At 44.0% G+C, this 26,480-nt stretch overlaps 1 protein-coding gene across 1 annotated transcript in view; it reads left to right on the top strand.

Moving 5' to 3' along the window:
* Window positions 1-26,480, top strand: part of med16 (mediator complex subunit 16) — a 110,598-nt gene that overhangs the window by 9,094 nt on the left and 75,024 nt on the right. The window contains exons 4-7 of the mRNA XM_028816652.2: window positions 3,711-3,880; window positions 8,234-8,665; window positions 14,655-14,760; window positions 21,952-22,107. Of these exons, the coding sequence (XP_028672485.1) occupies window positions 3,711-3,880; window positions 8,234-8,665; window positions 14,655-14,760; window positions 21,952-22,107 (864 nt within the window). The remainder of the gene's footprint in view (window positions 1-3,710; window positions 3,881-8,233; window positions 8,666-14,654; window positions 14,761-21,951; window positions 22,108-26,480) is intronic.

The following is a 26,480-nucleotide window of genomic DNA, read 5'->3' as shown; positions in this document are numbered from 1 at the left end:
GATTGCTGCAGAGATGGTTGTCCTTCTGGAAGGTTCTCCTCTCTCCACAGAGGACCTCTGGAGCTCTGACAGAGTGACCATTGGGTTCTTGGTCACCTCCCTGACTAAGGCCCTTCTCCCCTGATCACTCAGTTTAGATGGCCGGCCAGCTCTAGGAAGAGTCCTGGTAGTTTCGAACTTCTTCCACTTACGGATAATGGAGGCCACTGTGCTCATTGGGACCTTCAAAGCAGCAGAAATTTTTCTGTAACCTTCCCCAGATTTGTGCCTCGAGACAATCCTGTCTCGGAGGTCAACAGACAATTCCTTTGACTTCATGCTTGGTTTGTGCTCTGACATGAACTGTCAACTCTTGGACCTTCTATAGACAGGTGTGTGCCTTTCCAAATCAGGTCCAGTCAACTGAATTGACCACAGGTGGACTCCAATGAAGCTGCAGAAACATCTCAAGGATGATCAGGGGAAACAGGAGGCACCTGAGCTCAATTTAGAGCTTCATGGCAAAGGCTGTGAATACTTATGTACATGGGATTTCTCAATTTGTTTATTTTTAATAAATTTGCAAAAACCTCAAGTAAACTTTTTTCACGTTGTCATTATGGGGTGTTGTGTGTAGAATTCTGAGGAAAAAAATGAATTTAATCCATTTTGGAATAAGGCTGTAAGATAAGAAAATGTGGAAAAAGTGATGAAGCGCTGGGAATACTTTCCGGATGTACTGTACTTCCATAAAAGCCAGTAAGTCACAAGCAGACTGCAGAGCTTCCTGTGTTTGGTCGACATGGGCACGCTCACCAGATACACGTAATGCCACGAAAAGTGCATGCTGACACTTCAGAACATGAGCAATGGTGTGAGAATGCAGTCAGACTTCTTTTTGGGGGCACATACACCGTCCAGATCTAAACACTAGCATGGAGAGTCGCTCGCTCGCTCGCGTACTGAAGAGTCCATAGCTGTAGGTAGAAGCTGCAGTCGCTGCACTTTGTATATGAGAGCACAGATCGAATGTTATTTACTTATTTATCCTGATTTATTTACTTACTTCCTGAAGTGTAAAGTCACAAGTAGACTGCAGAGCTTCCCGTGTACATATACAAAGTACAGCGACGGCAGAAGTGCGACGTGCATTCTTTCTCCGATGTAGAACCCTCGTCCTCATCTGAGTCAGGTCAGGTAATACACATCACGGTCTGTGACACAATATTTGCTCCATAAGTCTTATGGAGTGTAAAAAATCCGGTAGATAGATGCTGGACAGAAAAATAGCAAACTCGAAACTTCAGCCAGTTAGGAGGTGACGACGTGCTGATTAGTTTTTGAGCCAAATCAGGCAAGAGAAAGAGGCGCTGTAGAGTAGGAGTGTCAAACTCCAGTCCTGGTGGGCCGCAGTGGCTGTAGATTTTCATTCTGACGCTTTTCCTATTCAGTGACCAGTTTTCACTGCTAATTTAACTCCTTTAACCTTCATTTTAATAGCCCTGTTTTTAAGGATTGAGCCCTCTGAATTGATTTGCTTCTTCATTAAATGACAGCTGAACAGAAATGAGATGAGAAACAAGCCAACAGGTGACCAGCTAAACTGGGATTTCAAACTCCAACCAGTTTAATGAGAAGCCAATTCTTGCTGTTAATTAAACCCGTTATTTACAATACAATACAATTTATTTTTGTGTAGCCCAAAATCACACAAGAAGTGCCGCAATGGGCTTTAACAGGCCCTGCCTCTTATTCACTTCCATGGCTTGTTGCTGCTCTCATCCTGCCACAGCACACGTTTCCAAATCTGTTGTTTTTCTGCTTTATCAAAGAGCGCCGTGATAATGTTTTGGTGACCTCGGAAATCAGCCTTAGTGAGACCTTCACCTTTCTTTATTTTCACATATTGTGTGATGGGCACAGGTGAGCTGGTCATATGGTGGCCTGTCTTGTGTCTCATTATTGCTTGGCTGCTAATTAAGGAAAAAGAAATGACTAAAGGGCCTGAGTCAAGTTAATTAAAAGAAGTAATCTGTACTTATTAAGAAGATGGTAAGAATGAAAACCTGCAGCCACTGCAGCCCTCCAGGACTGGAGTTGACACCCCTGCTCTAGAGGACCCCTCAAATACCTTAATTCATTAGGAATTCTTCTCATCTATTCCTATCATAATGGCCTATTTTATGATCGGCGAGATCAGCATCGGAGTGGTAAATAATTACTGGAATGTTAAAGAATAGTTTGGGTAATTTGGTTTCGAGGGCACAAAGCCTTTTGAGTGTTTGAGTCTGAATTTTGTCCATTTTCCATTATCCGGTTACCAGTAATGGCGTACTGCATGATAACATGCAATGAATACACTTGACTTGAGCTCTTTCTCTGTACGTTTATCATTCGTTTGCTCCGAGGTTGATGCGCTTGTTGCTTCCTTAGCTGCTCTTCTTCTCTCCACCCTAGCGGCCCGTTGGTTCTCTTTTTATCTTTTCGCATTTAAAACTGATTGTTAGTTTTTGTGTTGCAATTATGAATGGAGGGGTAAGGGATGAAATGAAGGGATTGTGTTCAAAAAATGCTTTAGTTGCCTCACATTTTTATGCAATCGTTTTGTTCACTCCACTGAATTAAAGCTGAAAGTCAACTGCATCTGAGTTGTTTCATTTCAAATTCATTGTGGTCATGTACAGAACCAAAATTAGAAAAAAGTTGTCTCTGTCCAAATATTTATGGACCTAACTGTATACCATCCTACATTCATCTCCCACATCCCCATGGATTACGTCTAAACTCTTAAACAACGACGTGACTTAAAATACATGAATGAGTGGCGTTATACTACTACCATCCCTGTACCGCGATTGCTTTCCCCCTTTTCCCGTTTCGTTCTTCCTGACTGTTGCGAAATCCGCTACTTAGCAGCATAAAGGGAGTGCGCAGCCACGCGTCCATAGAATGAAAACTGCCCGTCAGCTGACCACTAACAATGAGGACTCTGCCAAGCCGGTAAGTGAAGTCATTATCTAAAACCAAAAAAAGATAGATAGATACTTTATTAATCCCAAGGAGAAATTCACATACTCTAGCAGCAGCATACTGATACAAAAAACAATATTAAATTAAAGAGTAATAACAATGCCGATAACAATGCAGGTATACGGTTCCAAGTAGTAAAGAGTAGTAAAAAAAGTATCCAGGGAACTAGTCCACATAAAAGAAAGTGGTAGGAGTTGACAGTGAAATAGAGAAAAATACAGAAAAAAGGTAAAAAGATAAAGTCACGATTTGCTTGCTAACATTAATAAGTGTCTTATGGGGAATCTTCACTTTACAAATCTTTCAGAACTGCACCTGTCAACTCTGTACTGTACTTTATTTGGTTAAATAGCGGCTGATGGTGGTTCTTCCAGCTCCCCGTACCGACAAAAGACCCCGTGACGGTGCTACTACTGTCACATTGGCACTTTGCAAGGCCAGTGTTCCTGAATTGAGGGAGTGACCCGTGCCAGGTGTTTAGACCCAACTCTCCAGGGACTGTGAGGCTGCAGAGTTAACCTCTGTGGCACCTTCCTGCTTCAAAAGCCATTGGAGCGGATTGTGTTTAAACGAGGATGCTTCAATGCCGAATGGCGACTTACTGTATGTCCATTAGTATCGAAATGGGACCCCGTTTGTGAAATGAACACTGGCCGGCCTAAAGCCTGTGACTGACCTGGGGATGCTGTGTTTCATTGCAGGTTCACGGCTGCTCTCTGCGGACGCAGATGGACAAATCAAGTGCTGGGTCATGATGGAGCACCTGGTCAACAGCTGGGAAAGCACCTTGGGGAGTGCGGTGGAGGGGGACCCCATAGTAGCGCTCTCTTGGCTTCACAATGGAGTCAAACTGGCTCTGCATGTGGAGAAGGTAGGTGTGCTGTTTGGTTTTCTCCAATGAAGATGAAAAGATGCAGGATTGAGAAAAATATTTAATAATAAACCTAAAGTGTCAGTAAATCAAATGTCAAACATTTTCCAACCCACTATAGCCTAACACAGGGTCACGGGGGGCCTGCTGGAGCCAATCTCAGACAACACAGGGTGCAAGGCAGGAACAAATCCCGGGCAGGGCGCTCACACACACACGCACACACACAAGGGACAATTTAGGACCGCCAGTGCATCTAACCTGCATGTCTTTGGACTGTGGTGAGGAAACCCACACAGACACGAGAAGAACATGCAAACTCCACGCACCCGGGAAGCGAAGCCAGGTCTTCATACTGCGAGGCAGCAGCGCCAGCACTGTGCCACCGTGCTGCCCTAAAGCAGATGTATAAAGAAATAATAAAAATCAGGACAAGATACAGTGCCTTTTATATTACAAAAATTTTTTTTTAAATATTTATGATGGTGGCAGCAGCAGGCTGTGGGGATGCCTCTCTGTAGCAGGCCCTGAAATGCTTGGGAGGGTAAAATGTGGGGAAATCCTGATGCAGTCTTCCAGAAATTGGACATTTTTATTGCAACTTCTGACTTTCATACAGGATTGGGTTGCAGATGTCAGCAGCAATGGGACTCCAGTTTCAATCTGAGTGCCGGATATACAATCTAAAGCAGGGGGTCTCCAACCCTTTTTCCCCTGAGAGCTACTTTTACAAAATGAAAATGGCCGAGAGCTCCTTCTGTGTTCTAACGTTTCTTCTCATCGCTTATCTCAACCCAAACAAACTGAATACAATACAATACAGTATTGTACAATATTGTACAATACTGTATTGTATTGACCCCCTTCTTTTGACACCCACTGCACGCCCAATCTACCTGGAAAGGGGTCTCTCTCTGAACTGCCTTTCCCAAGGTTTCTTCCATTTTTCCCTACTAGGTTTTTTTGGGAGTTTTTCCTTGTCTTCTTAGAGAGTCAAGGCTGGGGGGCTGTCAAGAGGCAGGGCCTGTTAAAGCCCATTGCGGCACTCCCTGTGTGATTTTGGGCTATACAAAAATAAACTGTATTGTATTGTATTGAAAATAGTCAAAACCAAACACTGCAATTCCAAATCCACAGATAGGACTACTTCTGTTGTCATTTTGTTCCATAATAATAATAATAATTCATTACATTTATATAGCGCTTTTCTCAGTACTCAAAGCGCAATCCACACAGGGAGGAACCAGGAAGGGAACCCACAATCTTCCACAGTCTCCTTACTGCAAAGCAGCAGCACTACAACTGCGCCACCTGTGAGGACAATGTCCAGTGTCACACACGTGCACACAGGAGGCAGCTAAAGGGCTTGAGTAAGGGCGATTCCGAATCACACCGGGATGTGGCAGAGTACACGGACTCTCTTTCTCCCTTTCCTGCAGACCATTCACGGGAGATTCCACCTGACCCTCTTGACGTCACGTCCAGGCTCGAGCCAATGGAAGAAGACCTTGTCGGCTCCAGCCCATGTGATGTCACATCTGGGCTCGAGCCTATAGCTGAAGACCCTTCTGAGCCCAACCCCTTTGACCTCACTTCCTGTCTTCCCCTTTTCCCTACTTCCTCAGTTCTGTTTTGGACTCAGGTTTTCTGCACATCAGTGCTTTGTAACATTTTTACAATTTTGCAGTCAGGATTCCAAATTATACGGCTGGCTGCCCCAAACCTTGCTGTAACTTGTGGTCAAGTTTGTGACACCAGTTGCATGTGTTTTTTTAGTTAGTCAGATGACTGGCACTGAGATGTATGGTGGAGTGGAGCCCCCGAGGGTCACTGTTCTGGAGTCCTTTAAATGTTCGTCTGTCAGTCGTGTTCTGAAATTTGATTCTATGACATTCACGTCCGACTCGCAGAGGTGTGGAGACTCAAACAAAGCGGACATTTTCAGAGCTGCTTGGTGAAGATTCTTCTAGTTATCAGGCGCTACTAAGCTCCAGAAATGCTGCGGAGACTTTAACTGCACAATATTTTGAAGGTTTACTAATATATCCATCCATCCATCCATTTTCCAACCCGCTGAATCCAAATACTGGGTCACGGGGGTCCTGCTGGAGCCAACACAGGGCACAAGGCAGGAACCAATCCCGGGCAGGGTGCCAACCCACCGCAGGATTACTAATATATCTCTCTATTAATTATATATTTATAATATTATTTATTTTTATAAATATAATTATATAATATAATTATTATATTTATAAAAATAAATCCTGGAGAGGAAAAAGCAGGTCGACGAGACGTGATCTTCTCGGAAGACACTTAAAAGACCCGCGAGACGCAAACAATATCAAATAAGAGCAGGGAACACTCGGTCCTGTAAAGGCGCGTAGCACACACAGATCCTGTGCTCTCAGCACATATAAAGCGTATAAGGACAATACGTTAAGCAAAGAAGAAAGAGCAGCGCGGAGAAAAGAGACCCAAAAGCATAGGAGAGAAAAAAAGGCAGATAAGAGATTATGAAGGCAGTGGAATTCGAAAGGCTCAAACGAACGATGGCGCGATGCACATGCAGAGAAAGGTAAAGAATATGAATGCAGTAAAATTCGAAAGTATTGTAGCATCCCAGCCAGGTTGAAGCCTTTTTTTGTTTTAAGAGACTGTTAGGTCTGATTGATGGAGGGCGGAGTACAGCACGGTAAACTGATAGCAGCGCGACAGCAGATGATCCGACGGCACCTCCTTGACAACGTGAGCAGCATTATACATCCTGAGAAAGAGATTTAACCGTGCCCGGGGCCGGAAATAAAGGACAAGTATTGTTTTTACAACGTCACGCGAGACCAGGCAGTGAGCCATCATTTAAAACAAGTCCACGGACATCTAACCTAGCAGACACGCTTCATGTGCTCCCAGCTCTTAAAGCAACGACATGAGACAAGCAGCTCGCCAGCAGCGAAAAGCCTGCAGATGATCAGACTGCTTCTCCTTCGCGTGCGTTCAGCCAACCTAACCCTCGCCACCCCCCTTCACAATGCAAGCAACAGAGATTTGAAGTGGCAAAAGGACAGCTGCTGTACAGACTTTGAAATGATCGGGCAGCGAGACGAGCAGCAGAAAGATAGCAGATGATCTGGCGGCATCTCCTTAGCGTGCGTTCAGCCGCACCCCCTTCACAACACGAGCAGCGTTATACTTCCCGCGAGAAAGAGATGTAACCACACCCGGGGCTGGAAATAAAGTATTGTTTTTACAAAAGTTTTAAAATAAAAGTGAAAATAATGCACATGTAGCAATTCACATGAAACTAACAATCTCTTTAAATTCTATATCTGGTAAACCAAACCCGGGGGTGGGCGAGTGAATTGAGCAGGGGGCACAGCCCCTTAGAGAGACATTGGGTTTTATATATTACTATCTGTCTGTCAGAATTTCACGAGAGAATCACTTCACGGATTTAGTTCGGGTTTTTTTCTACAATTTGCTAGAACATTCTCTCATTTCGCTATGTTATCAGAGTTCGATTTATTTGTGCGAATCCGAGATCCACGCAGCAGGCCTGGGCCTTCCTCACTCACTCGCCAGCTTCGGGGCGTGTGCCTTAACTCCGCTTAGCTAGCGAACGAGAGAACAATTGAATTCAATGCGGTTTGAGATTTAAAATAAAGTGTTACTTAGGTCTTGATGAGTTTGAGTCCGGATTTTCTCTTCAGTGTATGCCACATTGAAAAGAGAGATCACAATTCAGATTGTGAATCGTGATTTTTGTGTTAAATATGATTTTTTGGAAAGATCACTCACCACGGTGGCGCAGTGGGTAGCGCTGCTGCCTCGCAGTTAGGAGACCCGGGTTCGCTTCCCGGATGCGTGGAGTTTGCATGTTCTCCCCGTGTCTGCGTGGGTTTCCTCCCACAGTCCAAAGACATGCAGGTTAGGTGCATTGGTGATTCTAAATTGGCCCTAGTGTGTGCTTGGTGTGTTTGTGTGTGTCCTGCGGTGGGTTGGCACCCTGCCCAGGATTGTTTCCTGCCTTGTGCCCTGTGTTGGCTGGGATTGGCTCCAGCAGACCCCCGTGACCCTGTGTTCGGATTCAGCGGGTTGGAAAGTGGATGGATGGATCACCTGCCCCTAATGCGACTAATCAAGTTTTCAAATTTATGTAGGATTCCTTAACTCTTTGGGCGAGCTACTTGGAAAGGGGTGGCAAGCTACTGGTAAGCTTGTGAGTGACATGTTGGAGACCCCTGATCTAAAGGGTTCAAAGTAAAATTGATGGGACTGTGGGGCGCCATTAATTCTTTTTTTTTTTTTAAATTTGTTTCCATTAATATTCAATTTGTGGTTTTTCTATTCCAGTCTGGCTCCAGCAATTTTGGAGAGAAGTTTTCTCGAGTGAAGTTTTCCCCGTCCCTGACTCTGTTTGGTGGGAAGCCCATGGAAGGCTGGATGGCGGTGACTGTAAGCGGCCTGGTGACGGTGTCTCTTCTGAAGCCGAATGGAACGCTGCTGACGGCTTGCGAGAGCCTGTGTCGTTTGAGAGGCCGCGTGGCTCTGGCCGACATCGCCTTCACCGGGGGCGGAAACATTGTGGTGGCCGCCACAGACGGCAGTAGCTCCTCGCCGGTGCAGTTCTATAAGGTGTGTGTCAGTGTGGTGAATGAGAAGTGCCGCATTGACACCGAGCTGCTGCCGTCGCTCTTCATGAGATGCACCACCGACCCTGCGAGGAAGGACAAGTACCCTGCGGTCACCCACCTCAAGTTCCTCACCCGGGAGAACTCCGAGCAGGTAATAAACCTTGCGTGACTTCTGTTGTAAGCCATTCAGCTCTGGTCTCACTGACGCACTAAATGAAAGGCCTACACTTACCAAAGGGTAATAATGCTGTCACATGTCATTTATGAATTGTCATGTTCTTGCCATTATCACTGGAATATTGTCCAAGCAGTACTTCAGAGAGTGTAGTAAGTAACACCGTCCATTCCAGCTCTGCTTGAACACAGAGGGTTTTGAAGTAATCGGCAGGAGTTGGGACACCTGTGCAAATTGTTTGCTTCAACTTGCAAGGCTTCATTTACTTTCATTGCTGCAGAACATCAGACAGAGAGAGAGGGGTTGGGGTCCTGCATTGATACAGCACACCGCAGCACCCACCACACAATGAGCCGTCTCAGGATCCCAAATTTGCACCGAGCGCAGCCGTACAGCGGGTGACACCTCAGCACCACACTAGTTTGAATGGAGTTGGAACAGTGTGAGGTTTTTGTTTTCTGTGGCTGGTGTGCCAATCCTGCCACCAAACCCCAAGTTTTCCCTGCATGCTGGAGGACCGCCAGAAGAAGGGCAATTTGTAATATTCTGAAATTTCCTTTTTGATTTCAGTTTTTGCTAGCCTGACCTTTAAATGTAAACCTCTGCAAGTTTGCTGCTTACCTTTTCACCATTTTTAGGTCATTCATTGCACTTAAACTGATTACATCTGAAGAAAAAAGTAGGAGTGACGGAGGTGGGATTACATCAGGGATCGGCACTGAGCCCCTTTCTTATTTGCAATGGTGATGGACAGGTTGACAGACGAGATTAGACAGGAGTCCCCGTGGACTGTGATGTTTGCTGATGACATTGGTGACCTGCAGGTTGAGGAGACCCTGGAGAGGTGGAGATATAAGAGGAGAGGAATTAAGGTCAGTAGGACCACCAGGACAGAATACATGTGAATGAATGATTGGGAGGTCAGTGAAATGGCGAGGATGAGGGGAGTAGAGTTGGCGAAGGTGGATGAGTTTAAATACTTGGGATCAACAGTGCAGAGTAACGGGGAGTGTGAGGTGAAGAAGAGAGTGCAGGCAGGGTGGAGAAGAGTGTCAGGAGTGATCTGTGACAGACGGGTATGAGCAAGAGTGAAAGGGAAGGTCTACAGGACAGTAGTGAGACCAGTTGTGTTATATGGGTTGGAGATGGTGGCACAGGAGACAGAGCTGGAGGTGGCAGCATTACAGATGTTAAGATTTGCATTGGGTGTGATGAGGATGGACAGGATTAGAAATGAGGACATTAGAGGGTCACCAAGTTGGACAGTTGAAGAGAAGAGAGGCGAGTTTGCGTTAGTTTGGACATGTGCAGTGGAGAGATGTTGGGTATATTGGGAGAAGAGTGCTAAGGATAGAGCTGCCAGGGAAGAGGAGAAGAGGAAGGCCTGAGAGAAGGTTCCTGGATGTGGTGAGAGAGGACATGCAGGTGATGGGGTGACAGAGCAAGGTGACGAGGACAGGAAGAGATGGAAGAAGATGATCAGCTGTGATGACCATTAATTGGAGCAGACGAAATTAAGAAGACATCTGAAGAAAAACTAGATACCCTGAGATGTTACGTGGGGTTGCTTCTCAGCCAAGGTAGTGGGCTTACTCACAGTTTGGCCTAAGAACACAACCATGAATAAAGAATGGCACCAAAACATCCTCTGAGAGCAACTTCTCCCCACCATCAAACATCGGTTTGGTGACCAATGTGATAGTTCTCACTTTTGCCTTATGGCCCAGTGCTCTAAGTGGCTCAGGGACCAAAACATCGAAATTTGGGGTCCATGGTCAATCCTCAAGAGGCGGGTGGACAAACACAAACCCACCAAATCTAATTATACAAGAATGGGCTGCCATCAGTCAGGATTGGGCCCAGAAGTTGGACGGACAGCCTGCCAGGGTGAATTGCAGAGGTCTTGAAAAATAAAGAAGGGCCAATACTGCAGATATGGAGTCTGTGCATAAACTTCATGTCATTGTCACTAAAAGCCTTTGAAACTTCTGACCTGCTTGTCATTGTACTTCAGACTACCAGAAAAACATCTGAGAAAAAGATCTAAAAACACTGAAGCAGCAGACATGGTGAAAATCAACATTTGGGTCATTCTCAAAACGTGTGGCCACAACTGTTAATCAAGATTTGTTTTTCAAACCAAAATGTGAAGACCCCAAGACAAAGAGGAGCCTCGCTGTAATCTCGTCACTGACTCGCTCGACTCTGGAGATCAGAGAAGTGTCACCCATGCATTAGTTCATTCTAATAAGCCAAATTATGGCAGCGGAGGAGTGCCATGGCGGGGTCAGTCCAAAGCTAAATGTGATCAACTCCAACACTTTCTAAAATTTCAGAAGCGGCAGCATTTCAAAAGAAATTATCAGTAGATGACTAAGAACTTGGAAAAGGAAATGAAGGAAGGAAATGAAATGACTTAAAGCATAGAATTCAGACAAGTCAAGTGCGAGCCACGTGGCGAGAAAGCAAAGGAGTGCAAGGATGAAAAAAGAGGAATTCCAGATGAAGAAAACGCGGTAATCAATCCAAAGAGGTCCTTTTCAGGTTTTAAGCTCCACAGGCGTCTCAATCAAAGAGAAAATGAAGTGCATTAAGAAGTGGGGGGGGGGGGGGGGGGATGAAACAGGCAGGAAGGAAATGGGAAGAAGTGCTCTCAGTTCTTATCTTCAGCTGTGTAAAAGCCAAACATCGTAACAGCAGGAAATATTAATGAAGCATAAGGTGACTGTGGGATTACAGAGTGTATTATCGTAGTCTTACCCTTTACCTGTTTTTTCTCAAGGGTAAGTGTACTCGTCAAGTTCGTTATCAGGTTGATCTACTGCCGCACTTTAAGATTAACACACACATACATACATAGATATACACACACACACAGACCCTAACCACAACAGTGCCCTATGAATGACACACACACAACCGGTTAACCTTCAGCACCTTAAACCACACAAGTGCCTTAGGAATAACACAGCCTGTCACTCTCTCAGCACTTCAGGAGACTTACTTATTATCGGCATGAACAACATGTGATGTTTTAATGATATCTCAGACCTAAATATTACTTTTGGTCTACAAGAATACATTTAAACATACAAAGGCTCAGCATCCCTGACTATCGGCCATTTATCAGCCAAGAGCGCCTTACTTGACGTCCTGTTCCCTACTATTGAGTGCAGCTCTCGCCCTCAGCCTTAATAAACCTCACAGCACAAAGCGTATGGCAAACCTCCGGCTGTACCAGGTGCTCAAAGAAATCGACCTTGTTACTTTAATCACTCTAGACATGAAGACAAAGCATAGAAAGTTAAAAGCAGTGTGGTATTAATTACAAGAATAATAATAATACCAGTGGAACAAAGAATAATAGAAAATAGGTACCGATAGGAAAGTCTGGAGATATATATATATATATATATATATATACACACCCTGTATAGTCTTTAGAAAAGGCTTACAAAAAAAGTACAGATGCCGCAGATGAATGTCCCAGGGCGGCGTTTTGATTTAGCAGTTCATGTTCATGAAAATGCTGTTAACTGACGATCTGATGGAAACTGGTCATACGTGTCTGTTTTCTTTTCTGACCTCGCTCTTCCGATGTCACTGTTTCTCTTCTGACGTTGCTTTCAAATGAAGCATATTTATTATAAAACTAGACAAAGAGCTCATTTCGACAACGTAAGATGAAACGGGCATGAGTGGAATAGTAATAAGTATAAGTACCACAAACCTGATAAAGGTGTATTGAATGAATGCGTAATTAGGCCTCGAGCTGTAGTCGAAATCGCCTTTTAGGCCTCTAGAGCTTTAATCAAAGTCGCCTTTCTCTTTGAATTTTTGCAGCCGTAAATCCGCCGCCTGCCGCGAAGTTGGGGTTGGATGTCGGTCGAAGTCGCCTCTCTCTTTGAATTTTCGTGGCCGTAAATCCGCCGCCTGCTGCGTTGTCGGTCTCGTAAGGTTTTTCGGGCAGCTGCGCAGAAGGCGACTGACTGCGCATTCGGCTTTGGATGGACATGAGTGAGTGAGTGAGTGAGTAGGCTGGCGAATTATATATAAGATTTCACGCCGTGGTTTCACAACGTGTGATTGTTGAATGCACCTGATTGGCTGTCTGTCAATATGATGGATGAATTTTGCTCAAACTCTGTAAATCCATCTTTTCCCTTGATGTTGCCTAAAACATCGGCATGTCCTCCTTTCCCAGGCTGTAAACCAAAATGTTGTCCCAGATGTCCATCCATTTAGTAATCAATAGCCTGAGGTATCGGCTCAGTCTTCCTTTCCCAGGCTATAAAACCAATTTAGCACTATGCTGTGAACCACTGTTATAAAAGTGAGGTGTAAGGGAAGAGGATATGCCTTTTTATTATAATGCCTCCATCTGAATTCATCTTGTTGGGATTGAGCAAAATATAATAATAAAAATATAGAAAATAATTTGTAGATTTTTATACACCATAACACAAAGCATTACGTAAAAAAGGGCTGAGTTGTGGGTGCAGATAACGTTGAACTGGGCACCCTAGGAAGGCGGTGATTACATCAATAAACCCGCAGTGCAAATCCTGCAGATATTCTTTTGATCCTTGGGTCACGTCTAACGCCCTGTAGGTAGCAACGGTTTAAAAAAATTAAATCTGATGAGACTGGCAATGAATGGAAGTGAATGTGAAAGACAAAGTTAAAGAGCACCCGTGACGTGTGGCTGTGTCACTGCATACTACTTTAAACGCCAACTCGGTGTGACACTGATGTGCTGTTACGGTCAAGCAAAGAAGCCTTCTGTCAGAGCAGTGGACGGAGTGTTTATCTTCATTTCTCCTTGGAGGGGCTGAATTGAAATGATTTTAGCACAAGGCTGCAACACCGCAAAAAGTGATGGGGTCTTTGAGAATCGTCTGTGTATACACAGGGGAGGTGAGGATTTTATTAACCTGAAAGCAGACCCCACAAGATGGCATCCTCATCACTAGAGAGTGGGCAAAAGTGATTAGGGAGGCTCATGGGATGTCTGGATACTCTAGATACTGTGTTGAGTACAAGTCGGGGGCTGAGTCGGGGGGTGGTCTATGCTTAAGCTATAAGACCGCCAGGTCCAGTAATGATGGAAGAGCAGCTGGATTGACTCGGACATGGCAGGAGAGATTGAAGGAGCTGCCACATTACACGACTTTTAATGGCCTCTGATTTCAAACTTGACCACCATAGCTGCCTTGAGGAATTAGGAGTTTCCCTTGGTGGTGATTTGCACGACTTTGTGAGATGTTACAGCACGGTTTCATGTTTTCCAGAGTTGCCACATTCTGACAGCCAATAAGATGCTGCCTGGCAGTGCCAGTGCCTGTAGAAAGGCTTTACTGGTACAGCGAGTTCACCTTTTGCAGTCCTGTCATGGTGTGACCAACACGTCACCTCACACAGATGGGCTTCTGTTGAACAGCCGCCTTCCTCCTCTACCTCGTGGCTGCATGGCTCTGTGCTCATTGGCTGTCCACTCTCACAGGTTCCTTCAACCTGCTTGATGTTTGTCAGGGTGGGCGAGTCACAGACACCAGTCTGTTTGAGCCACTGGGGACGTTTAGCTGCGTGACTGATGATCACAGGATTGTGACGCAACCACCCGTGACACGCCAAGATCACAAAAATGAGGTCGGCAACTTAAAATCACTGGGAAAGCCTTGTGAAGTGACGGCAGCGTAAGATGATGGGGAATTAGTTGGGCGGGTGATCCAGTAGATAGTTTGTAGAGCCACAGACACCTGGCATACGTGACCCCGTATTGTGGTAGGCAGCAGCACCACCTTGGTGGGGCACACGGATCAGCTTGATGATATTTAGCAGACATTTGGTGAACAGATGTTGACCAGCTATTGGGGGTACAGCGGGCTGTTCTCTTCTGTGAAGGGTGCCATCTTGACTAAGGGCTGTTTCTTACAACAAGTTGTCACATGTTGTTCTTTTGCAGGTGCTGCTCTGTGCATCCAGTCAAGTTGGAAGCATTGTGGAGTGCTGGTCACTGCGGAAAGAGGGTCTTCCAGTGAACAACATCTTCCAGCATCGCTCTCCTGTGGGTGAGTCTAGTAGGGCATGTGGCTTAAAATAAAAGGACGAGTGTTCAATGAGGCACCGACGTTCATCCAAAGTGCTCTCTGCACTTGGCACAGGGTGAGCATCTTCAGTTTGAAACTTTCCTGATGTAAGCACGACCTGCCATCTGTTGCTCAAGTATGTGATTTCATATCTAAGAATCATCCAACCATCAGTTATCCAACCCGCTGTATCCAAACTACAGGGTCACGGGGGTCTGCTGGAGCCAATCCCAGACAACACAGGGGCGCAAGGCAGGAAACAAACCCCGGGCAGGGTGCCAGCCCACCGCAGTATCTAAGAATCTTCATTCCTGTTCTCCTTTTGCGTGTGCTCTTTTATATTTTGGATCCTGACCCGGACTCCCTGCAGTGGAATGTAACCAGCCATTTTATGACTTCGTTAACCTCCTTCATCTCGAATCGACACTTGTGTGTAAAAACGGTTAACCCCAAGTACTTCTCTGTGCAACCTGTTTGGAGAGCGTATACAGTGTTAGGCTCAAACGATGCTCAGGATAGTATGCTGCTGCCATCGTCTACACCAGTGCTTCCCAAACTCGGCCCTTGGGGACCCCTGTGGCTGCAGATTTTAATTCCAACCTGCTTCTGTTTTTAATTGGACTCCTGGGCTAATTAAGTGGACTGTTATTTCCCAGATTCTGTGTTTTGGGAACAAAATAGAAATTAGAAAACTTAGTTTGGTTAAAAAAATATATAATATATATATATATATATAATATATATTATCTGTATCTATCTTTATACATTATATGATACTGTACTGTGGCTGTTCGTTTGCCTGTCCAGGATTTTAAATCACCAGTTGCTCGCAAACCATTTGACCTATTGACCTGAAATTTGGTACACATATACTACGTGACATCTACTGTCCGCTTTCGGGGTGATGATTGACCTCCAAGGTTATTCCTCTTTTTATTTTATTGTAGAATCAACTCTCTGCAGTGGCCAGCAGGGCGGCACATGTGTACGGGCGCCGTTCTCATCCATTAACACCTTCGCCGTCACTTCCTCTCCCTCTTCATATCTTGAAAAACACCCCCACAGCATGATGTTGCCACCGCCATGCTTCACTGTGGGGACTGTATTGGACAAGTGATGAGCAGTGCCTGGTTGTCTCCACACATACCTCAGTGCAAGACACATGACAGCCCGCATGGAGTTTGCTAAAAGACACCTGAAGGACTCTGAGATGGTGAGAAATAAGATTCTCTGGTCTGATGAGACCAAGATAGAACTTTTTTGGCCTTAATTCTAAGCGGTATGTGTGGAGACAACCAGGCACTGCTCATCACTTGTCCAATACAGTCCCCACAGTGAAGCATGGCGGTGGCAGCATCATGCTGTGGGGGTGTTTTTCAGCTGCAGGGACAGGACGACTGTTTGCAATCGAGGGAAAGATGAATGCGGCCAAGTACAGGGATATCCTGGACAAAAACCTTCTCCAGAGTGCTAAGGACCTCAGACTGGGCCGAAGGTTTACCTTCCAACAAGACAATGACCCTAAGCACACAGCTAAAATAACGAAGGAGTGGCTTCACAACAACTCTGTGACTGTTCTTAAATGCCCCAGCCAGAGCCCTGACTTAAACCCAATTGAGCATCTCTGGAGAGACCTAAAAATAGCTGTCCACCAACGTTTACCATCCAACCTGACAGAACTGGAGAGGATCTGCAAGGAGGAATGGCAGAGGATCCCCAAATCCAGGTGTGAAAAACTTGTTGCATCTTTCCCAAGAAGACTCATGGCTGTATTAGATATAAAGGGTGCTTCTACTAAATACTGAGCACAGGGTCTGAATACTTAGGACCATGTGATATTTCAGTTTTTCTTTTTTAATAAATCTGCAACAATTTCAAAAATTCTTTTTTTTTGTCTGTCAATATGGGGTGCTGTGTGTACATTAATGAGGGAAAAAATTAATTTAAATGATTTTAGCAAATGGCTGCAATATGACAGAGTGAAAAATTGAAGGGGGTCTGAATACTTTCCGTACCCACTGTATACTGTAGAGATATAGATGGATATAGATGAATAAAATGTACCAAGCAGTTGTATGGGAATAATGTTTTTTTTTTTTTTTTTTTTTATCAATATTTTCATGTTGATTTTTTTTTAATTCTACTTTTCTGGGTGTTCTAATTGTTTAATTAATCCATCATTTACTAATTATTTGCTCTGACGCTAAAGTAGTTGCAGCCTTTCACGATTCTGTGTTGTTTGCCCGGGTGGCAGCTCTGCTCGTTTTTAAATGATTTCATTTAACTCGACGACTCCGTCTGTTAGTTTGTCTAGGTTAAATCTTGCAAATGATTTTAAATTGAAATTAAAATGACAGTAAATTTCTTCAAATTTTGCATACGCGTTCACTATCAATGACAATACAATAATCCGTCAGAACCGATGCAGTTATGTAACAAATTTAGCCGTAATCTGTGGTTACGCGATTACAGTTATTGCATACACCACGATGGAGAGAAGAGAACATTAGAACACTGTGGACGAGAACAGGCCATTCAGTCCAACAAAGCTCGCCAGTCCTGTCCACTTAATTCTTCCAAAAAAACATTAAATCGAGTTTTGAAAGTCCCTGAAGTCTTACTGTCCACCACACTACTTGGTCGCTTATTCCAAGTGTCTGTGGTTCTTTGTGTAAAGAAAAACATCCTGATGTTTGAAATTTCCCCTTCGTGAGTCTCCAGCTATGTCCCTGTGTTCTTGATGAACCCATTTTAAAGTCACCGTTTCAACCCACTGCACTAATGCCTTTCATTCATCATTTTAAACACTTCTCAAGTCTCCTCTTCATCTCCTATAAAGGCTCAGCTCTTTTCATCTTTCCTCATAACTCATCCCCTGTAGCCCTGAATCAGCCCATTCGCTCTTCTCTGGACCTTCTCTAGTGCTGTTATGTCTTTATGGAGACCCAAACTGCACACAGGACTCCAGATGAGGCCTCACCAGTGTGTTATAAAGCTTGAGCAGAAACTCCTGTGACTTGTACGCCACAAATCAAGGCGCTATATAACCTGACATTCTGTTAGCCTTCTAATGACTTCTGAACACTGTCTGGAAGTCGATAGCTTAGAGTCCACTACGACTCCTAAATCCTTCTCATAAGGTGGACTCTCGATTTTCAGACCGCCCATTGTGTATTCAAACCTCACATTTTTACTTCCTATGTGTAATGCTTTACATTTACTGACATTAAATTTCACCTGCCACAATATTGGAGCATATGAGTGAGAGATGCATCGGATAGCCCCCACTTGTCTCTTCCAGTGAGTGGAGTCCGTAAATACACATAAATTAATTACTTCAGTCAATTAATAGAATAGCGACTCTCATCATCTAATATTCTAGTAATTCCCCGCTGTGCCAAATAACTTTCAAAAAAAGTTTTTGAATCGGTTAATTTATGCGCGCCCCACAATTTTATTTACCGTATATACTCGTGTATAAATCGGGCCTTGAAACCCGAAAAATCTATCATGAAATCAGACCCCGACTTGCATGCCCATTCAAAAATATGATACTTAATTTTTTTTCAGTTCTTCTTGCCTCCTCCAATCTCACATCAGTTTCTCAGACACGTTGAATTTTGTTGCTGCAGTGCAGTTACCAATTTCTTTTGCCACTTCAACGTCATTTAATTTAAAACCAGCTTCATATTTTCTTCTGATCGAATGCTCCATTGTAGATAAGGGATGCTCTTACGATAAAGGTGTATGAGGGTGTGAGATACACAAATCAGTGCAAACTTCGCTTCGGAATAGTTTGGGTATTACCGTGTGGTCACGTAGGCACAATACATAGAAAACAAAGGCCTTGTGCGCCGTGGTTACTCTCTCAGGTGAGCGTTAGCATATCGTGATCTCGTGGACCAATAGCGGGAGTTTTCCGCATTCAACTTATACGACCGACATTCTAAAATACTGGAAATTATACGGTAAAATCAATCGAGGCCCGACTTAGACGCAGGAGAACTTAAACTCGAGTATATATTGTATTTTTTTTTTTTTATTGCCCTTCTGGGCTGCCAATTTTGTTCCAGCTCTAACAGATCAATATAAAAGTATAAAGCTGCGTTTTTATCCAAAGTTCTGCAGCTTTTAGGTTTGCTTCATGGGATGTTTCAAGCACCCATATGACGCGTGATCAAATAATTCCACAGACCAAATATCTTTGTTTTAAACGTTTTAGTAAAAATTCAAGGCAAAGCAGTTCATGCAGAAATAGAGAGAAAACTGATATAGCAAAGAAAAGAAAAGTTCCTCTTCTAGAAAGTTCTGTTCAAGGCTTTTAAATCTTGTTTTATTTCTGTAAATTCGGTCATACAGTCGTACTTGAGGCATGTTAGACACAGTCAGAAAACCGTAAGCCATCTCCTATGTACGAACGTATCGAATAGTCTGTGCCAGCAGTGAGACTGCTTCCTAACTGATGTGATGCCTAAGGGCGCGTACAGACAGAGAGACAGGCAGGACAAGGGTTTAGCACACAACACGTGGTTCATTTACAGTCCAGTCCAACACTCAATGCTCACAGAGCCCAACACAGTCAGTCTCTTTTGCCGCCAGTCCTTCGCCTCGAATATACACTAAAATATGGCGTACGGACAAAAGTGGAAATGTTCGTACACACAAAAAAATCCAGATGCATTAAAACTGTGCGTTCGCCAACTTCCACATTCTTCCGCTCCATAAATCCCACCCAGCGTGAAATGTAACACACGTGCAAACGCCTGCTGTCCCGCCCCAACTCCTCCCAGAATTACGCCTCTTTGAATATGTAAATCGATATAAATAGCTCTTAAGCTCAGCGTTCTGTGAAAAGGCAATGGCAAAAGCATGGGGAAAAATAGAAGAATTTCAGTGAATACCAAGTGGAGGCAAAGAAAAACGAGCTATTTGTTGGTTTAAACAGTGGGATAAACAACAAAAGGAAGCTGATCGAGTGACATAGTGTGTCGGAGAAACTCGAAAGCTCAAGTTCACAAAGTCGCACAGTGCCCGAAATGATAAAGAAGTTGTCGCATATCAAAGTCGCTGTGACAAGGCGAGTCGTAGCCCACCGTCTGAGTGTCATATGAAAGCTTATTAGGGTGCAGAGAAAAATAAAGGCACACACTGGGGGGAAAAAAGCACGAAATGTCAACTTAATCTCTAAATTTCCACTTTAATCTCGTGGTTTATTTTGTCATTAAAGTAGAACATCATAAACTTCATTTTAAGATCGTTTAATTTACTAGTTTTTCAAATCCCATCGTAACTAAAGTAGCACGTTAAATGCTTTGTTTTGTATTTGTTCTTCTATGTGCTCTGTGTGTGAATCACTACGTGCTTCTCTTCCTTCGACAGGACACAGAATCCATTACATTCGTGATATTACAGCTCTCTGAATAATTAAAATACTGGGATGTATACTGGATATCATTTTCATGATGATAGGAGTTAAAGCACGTTATTAAACATGGGAACACGGTGGCGCAGTGAGAGTGATGAGCTGGCGCCCTGTCCAGAGATTGTTCCTGCCTTCCACAAGATGCTTGCTGTGCCATGTGTGACCTTCGATGAAATAATTTATTGCAGCAGTGCTGTCTCTTTCAGACGTACTAACCTCCAATTCCTGTCCTTCCTTTTCCTTCTCCAAGTAACCAATCGCCACACAATCACCTCTGAAATAGATGTCAAACCATCTGTAAGCTGAGAACGGTGATTTTTTTCAAAACTTTTAAGGAACATTGAAATATCTTCGTAGTACATGTTTAATTATTCTATCCGTCTATCCCTCCAGTGTCGCGCCAGTCCCAACAAGAACACAGCGCAAAGCAGGAACAATCCCTGAATGGGGTGCCAGATTGTCGCTAGCACTGAGACACCATGTCCTCACGTTTAATTATTAACAATATAGATTATTTAAATTATGTTAACACTTTATTTCTGTTTAATAAACCTATTTTGCTGCTTTTCATCTTAAAAATATCGTCATTATTTGTAAATATGCGCTTTATAAAGTGGGTCAGGTTGTGCAATATTATAACTGTATGGCAAGTTTACAGTGAGGCGATTGTACTTATAAGTACAAACAGTTCTACAAGGAGCACTTGATGGACTGATTGAGTGCGTTTAGAGCTCTTGGGATGAAACTGTTTGTGAACCGTGAGGTCCGTACAGGAAAGGCTCTGAAGCGTTTGACGTATGGGAGCAGTTCAAATAGACAGCATGGCGGAGGCAGCGTGTGTTTGATGCTGTATACCGATAATCCTATCATCTGCTGTAGAGCGGTGATTCAACACTAAGATACAGTGATACAAATACTTCGAGTGGTGCAGTGAGAGTAATATGGAAAAAGATGATCTGCTGTGGCAACCCCTAATGGGAGCAGCTGAACGAAGAAGAAGGTGCAGTTGAGAGTATTTAGAATAGTTTGGCCATTACGTGGACCATGTTATTGTTACAGGTTGATTACAATCAGATGCCTTAAACTAATACACTGAAATTAACCGCATATTGTTTATTTGATCTAAAAAAGAAAGAGAAACCACACAGGAACAGTAGCTCTGCTTTGACGCTGGGTGCCGCCAGTTTGCAAAACCGAGAGTAGGACTTGCGTACGCCAGGGTTTGAGCTACTGTGAAAATGTGTGTGGCTTTACACCAAGTTTATTTTATACATCGCGATCCGAGCATGGAAACGGGCGTATGCAACATTTTTGTGTGTACGCACCATTTGTACATGATCACTTACATCAGAATCGGAGTCCGACAGGTCAGAGTTCAATTCAGCAATGACATACAAAACGTCGTCCATGGAGTAGTTTGCTTTGTGCATTCTCTTTGATCTCTCACCAGATGTCAATGGCATTTTTGTCATCATTTGCTCTTCACTACTCCCGCAAGCGCATGGAAATCTCAGTCAAACCAACGAAGCTAACTTTCCTTCTAGCAAAGAGAGTCGAACTAAAATGTAACAGTGGGTTTTGGGTGTCAACCTCTCCTGCTGACAAAAGTCGAGCTCCACACTGAACGACTTAAAGCTTTTGACTTTCTGAGTTCTGCTCTCGAGCTTGCTGTTTAGGTCTGATGGCTCCATCGGTATGCTGTCCACATCAGCGTCTTAATGCTATTATTTTCTTTCTCCTCTGTTATTTAGTGGGTGAGAAGCAGCCTATGATCCTCAAGTGGCGAATCCTGTCGGCTACCAATGACTTGGAGCGGGTGTCTGCCGTGGCATTGCCCAAGCTGCCCATCTCCATCTCCAACACTGACTTGAAGGTGGCCAGTGATACCAAATTCTGCCCTGGTCTTGGTATGTAGTTGCTCTTTTTCAATTTTATTTTTTCTTATTTATTTGTAAAGATCTACAGTAGATGTTGAATGTTTTACTGCCAGTGAAATATCAGAATTGAGGCTAGGGATATGCCCTGGCAATTGGAAGGTTGCCAGTTCGAATCCCGTAAATGCCAATAGGGACTCTGCTCTGTTGGGCCCTTAACCTGCAATTGCTGAGTGCTTTGAGTAGTGAGAAAAGCGCTATATAAATGCAAAGAATTATTATTATTTGCCTAATCCACTTAACCAGGGCAGGGCTGTAGAGAACCTGGAGTCTGCCAGGGCACAAGGCAGGAGCAATCGCTGGGCAGGGTGGTCACAATCGCAGTGAATTCTTCAAACAGCCAGCGGAGGTTACTGTGCTCGTGGTATTTGTATGTCAAGATCTTCCACCTTCAGCCTTCACATGTGGTTCTTAAGCCATATTTTTGTTTTCCCTTGCAACCCAAGAGAGTTTGGTGGTCCCCCCTGGAGAATTGCAAATGCAGATCAGAAATGGTGTTTGCTTAAACTGACCATGGCTACTCCATTGCAAGACACTCTACACACCGTGTGCCACCCCGACCGGTTGAGTACTGTTGTGAATCACAAGTCTGCGTGACCTGAATTCAGAAGACGCCTGACTCTGAGAGGGTCCCGGCCTACAGTTTAAGAGCCTGTGTCTTCAGAGTATTTTTAAAACTTTTTTTTTTGCAATGAAATTTTTATTAGAGAGATGAAAAGTAGAACATTTGCAGCAATCAATGGCATATAAGCAAGTTTTTGGCTACGTATAAAAATGAAAAATTCAAGAAGCACTAAGCTAGTTGCTAAAAACAGAAAGTTAATGGGACCGAAATGAAGGCCCTTGCCTCACATCTCCACCTTTTGAGTGCTGCGAGACTGTAGACCAGCTGACTCCATAAATGACATCCAATTCCTGTTATGGCAGTTCAGCAGGGGTATGCTTCAATAAGGGCGCGCACAAAAAGGCGAGCTTCATAAGAGCGACCTCAATTGGGCGCGGTGAATAAAGGCGTTCGTAGATAATTTAGATAATAATAGATAGATAATAATAGTAGATTTTATCTAATAAGTTTTCTGTAATAATTTTGTTGCGTTTGCCTTTATTCGTCGCGCCCAATTGAGGTTGCCCTTTTGAAGCTCGCCTTTTTGTGCGCGCCCTTATTGAATAGAACCATTCAGCAGGTAATCAGCTCTTAAAATTTGATTCTTGTGTTATCATGGGGTAAGTGGGACTCGCCAAGTTCGTTATGTATTGGCCTGCTTTTGTACCCTGAGTGTTTGGTTTGATTCATCGCTACACATTTGGTGTCATTCTGTCCTCTCCATCTATTTGTCCTTTAATGAAGTTCAAACTCTGGTTCCTTGCTTCATAACAGCATGTATTGATTACTGTAATTCCCTCTTCATCTGCCTTCCCGCAGATTCTACACAGAGGCCACAGCACATTCAGAACTCCACAGCCACACACAGCGTTCTGCTCACATCTCTCCTGTTCCCTCCCAACTTCACCGCTTCCATCAAGGTTAAATTCTGCTTCTCCCCTTCAAAGCCCCACATAACTTTGCCCTCCTCTTCCTCACTCTGCTCCATACACTCCTTGTTCATCTCTCAGGTCCTCACATAGTCATCTCCTTACTGTCCCACACACCAAACTCTCAGCTCCTTCAGTGTTGTGGCTCCTCTTTCTCAGTCTCTCGGAGTTCAGGTCCTTCAGGTGCCTTTTGGCAAACTCCAGGCGGGCTGCCATGTGCCTTTTACTAAGGAGTGGCTTCCGTCTGGCCACTCTACCATACAGGCCTCATTGGTGGATTGCTGCAGAGATGGTTGTCCTTCTGGAAGGTTCTCCTCTCTCCACAGAGGACCTCTGGAGCTCTGACAGAGTGACCATCGGGTTCTTGGTCACCTCCCTGACTAAGGCCCTTCTCCCCTGATCACTCAGTTTAGATGGTTTCGAACTTCTTCCACTTACGGATGATGGAGGCCACTGTGCTCATTGGGACCTTCAAAGCAGCAGAAATTTTTCTGTAACCTTCCCCAGATTTGTGCCTCGAGACAATCCTGTCTCGGAGGTCTACAGACAATTCCTTTGACTTCATGCTTCGTGCTCTGACATGAACTGCCAACTGTGGGACCTTCTATAGACAGGTGTGTGCCTTTCCAAATCAGGTCCAGTCAGCTGAATTTACCACAGGTGGATTCCAATGAAGCTGCAGAAACATCTCAAGGATGATCAGGGGAAACAGGAGGCACCTGAGCTCAATTCTGAGCTTCATGACAAAGGCTGTGAATACTTATGTACATGTGCTTTCTCAATTTTTTTTATTTTTAATAAATTTGCAAAAACCTCAAGTAAACTTTTTTCACGTTGTCATTATGGGGTGTTGTGTGCAGAATTCTGAGGAAAAAATGATTTTAATCCATTTTGGAATAAGGCTGTAACATAACAAAATGTGGAAAAAGTGAAGCGCTGGGAATACTTTCTGGATGGACTGTAAATTCTCCCCACCTTCCCTTCTACATTTATAACCTCAGGCAATTAGGTGTAGTAAAAGACAAGCAGGAGTTAAGTTACACTTTAAATAATGTATTCTTGATAATGTTCATAAATAATAACAATATGCAAAGTACATTTGAATATTGGCAACCATACAACCTGATAAAATGGTGGGGGGGTTCTAAACATGAATGCTTCTCACTAATATAACACTAATATTACATTTGCTTTGCCTAAGTTACAAATAAAGACATAACAAAATATTTATCAACTTGTATGCAATATCTCACATCACAACAGCCAGGCAATTAGAGTATCATGACATACAGGAGAAAAACGTTCATCTATGTTTGAAGAAAATGTGTACTTAAGATTTCCAGTTGTGCCTAAAATATAAGCCAAGTTAAATGAGCATGGCAGTAATACTAATACATCTTGGATTATAATCGGTTCAGTTTGCTTAGTCTGTTAATCGGTCTCTAGCCTGGCGTGGTCTGGCATGGCCCTTAGATGGAATGGCAGAGACACAGCATGGTTTGTTTATGGATGTGACAGCTGAGACATCGGCTTGGCCATCTGCATGAATGGAGCAGCAGAAATGTCGAGCTTCCATGAGCCTGCATTTCTGCTAACCCAGCTTCCTTACGTACCTCCCAGACCAGTGGTGTGTTGTAGTGCGGCGACTCCAGTGGCTCATTCTGGTTCTGATTTAGGCACCACTGCCTCTTCATCTCAATCATCTGTATTCCCCCAGATTCACTTCCTGGAAAGTGAAAAAGCTTTTACACTTCCAAAACATGTCCTCCTTATGGAGGTTCATAAATTCTACCTGTACAGCTAAATCGATAGATAGAACTTTATTTGTCCCCGGGGCAATTGTAGTTTTTTTGACAGGTGCTTATTAAATAAACAAATAAATACATAAATAAATACACACTGTCACAAAAGCCACAAAGAGCCATAGCCAGGTTTGGGGCAGCCATCCGTATATTTGGTCGTCGTTTAAATGATAGCACTGCTGTGCACAAAACCGAGTCCAAAACAGAACTGAGGGAATAGGGAAAAGGTGGAGGCTTTTAAAGGGGAAGACAGGAAGTGAGGTCAAAGGGGTGGGGCTCATGAAGGTCTTCAGCCATAGGGTCGAGCCCGGACGTGAAGTCAAGAGGGCCAGGTGGGATCTCCCGTGAATGGTCTACAGGAAAGGGAGAAAAAGACTCCGTGCACTCGGCCACATCCCGGTATGACTCGGAACTGCCCTTCCTCAAGCCCTTCAGCTGCCTCCCATGCACACGTATGTGACAACACACACACACATACTGCGGTCTGAAAACACACCAGAATGGCTAAAAAGGAAAAAATTATAAAGAAGAAAACTTCTGACTTGGCAGTTCCAGTGAGACACTACACGGGTGGGCATAAAGGAGCCCCCGTAGCGTTTGCGGAAACACTTCTACCTAATAAATCATTGGCTGAAAGTCCTCAGTGTTGAGGTGTCACAGAGAAGGATGTGCAGCATTCTTCATAATGGCACTCGTCTTCCTTGTCTCCTTCCCTACTACCTCCAGGGGGTCCAGAGTGCGTCCTATAACTGAGCCTAGCCTTTTAATTAGCATGTTGATTGGGTGGTCCTCTCTTGAAGTGTTGTTTAAGATATAAACAATGTCACGTTCCACATTAAAGGAACGCCGTCTCCTAAGGATAAAGAGCCTGCTCTGCCCTTTCTCCTGTAGTTCCTCTGTGTTACGAGACCAGTCCAGCCTGCCATTGATGTGGACCCCCAAGTACTTGCAGAAGTGCACCACCTTCTCGTCCACTCCCTGAATAGTGACCAGACATTGAAGCTGCTTGGT

The sequence above is a fragment of the Erpetoichthys calabaricus genome, chromosome 12 (genome assembly GCF_900747795.2).
Source record: "Erpetoichthys calabaricus chromosome 12, fErpCal1.3, whole genome shotgun sequence".
Lineage (NCBI taxonomy): Eukaryota > Metazoa > Chordata > Cladistia > Polypteriformes > Polypteridae > Erpetoichthys > Erpetoichthys calabaricus.
Note: the sequence above shows the minus strand (reverse complement) of the source record. Positions and strands in the feature narration are given on the sequence as shown.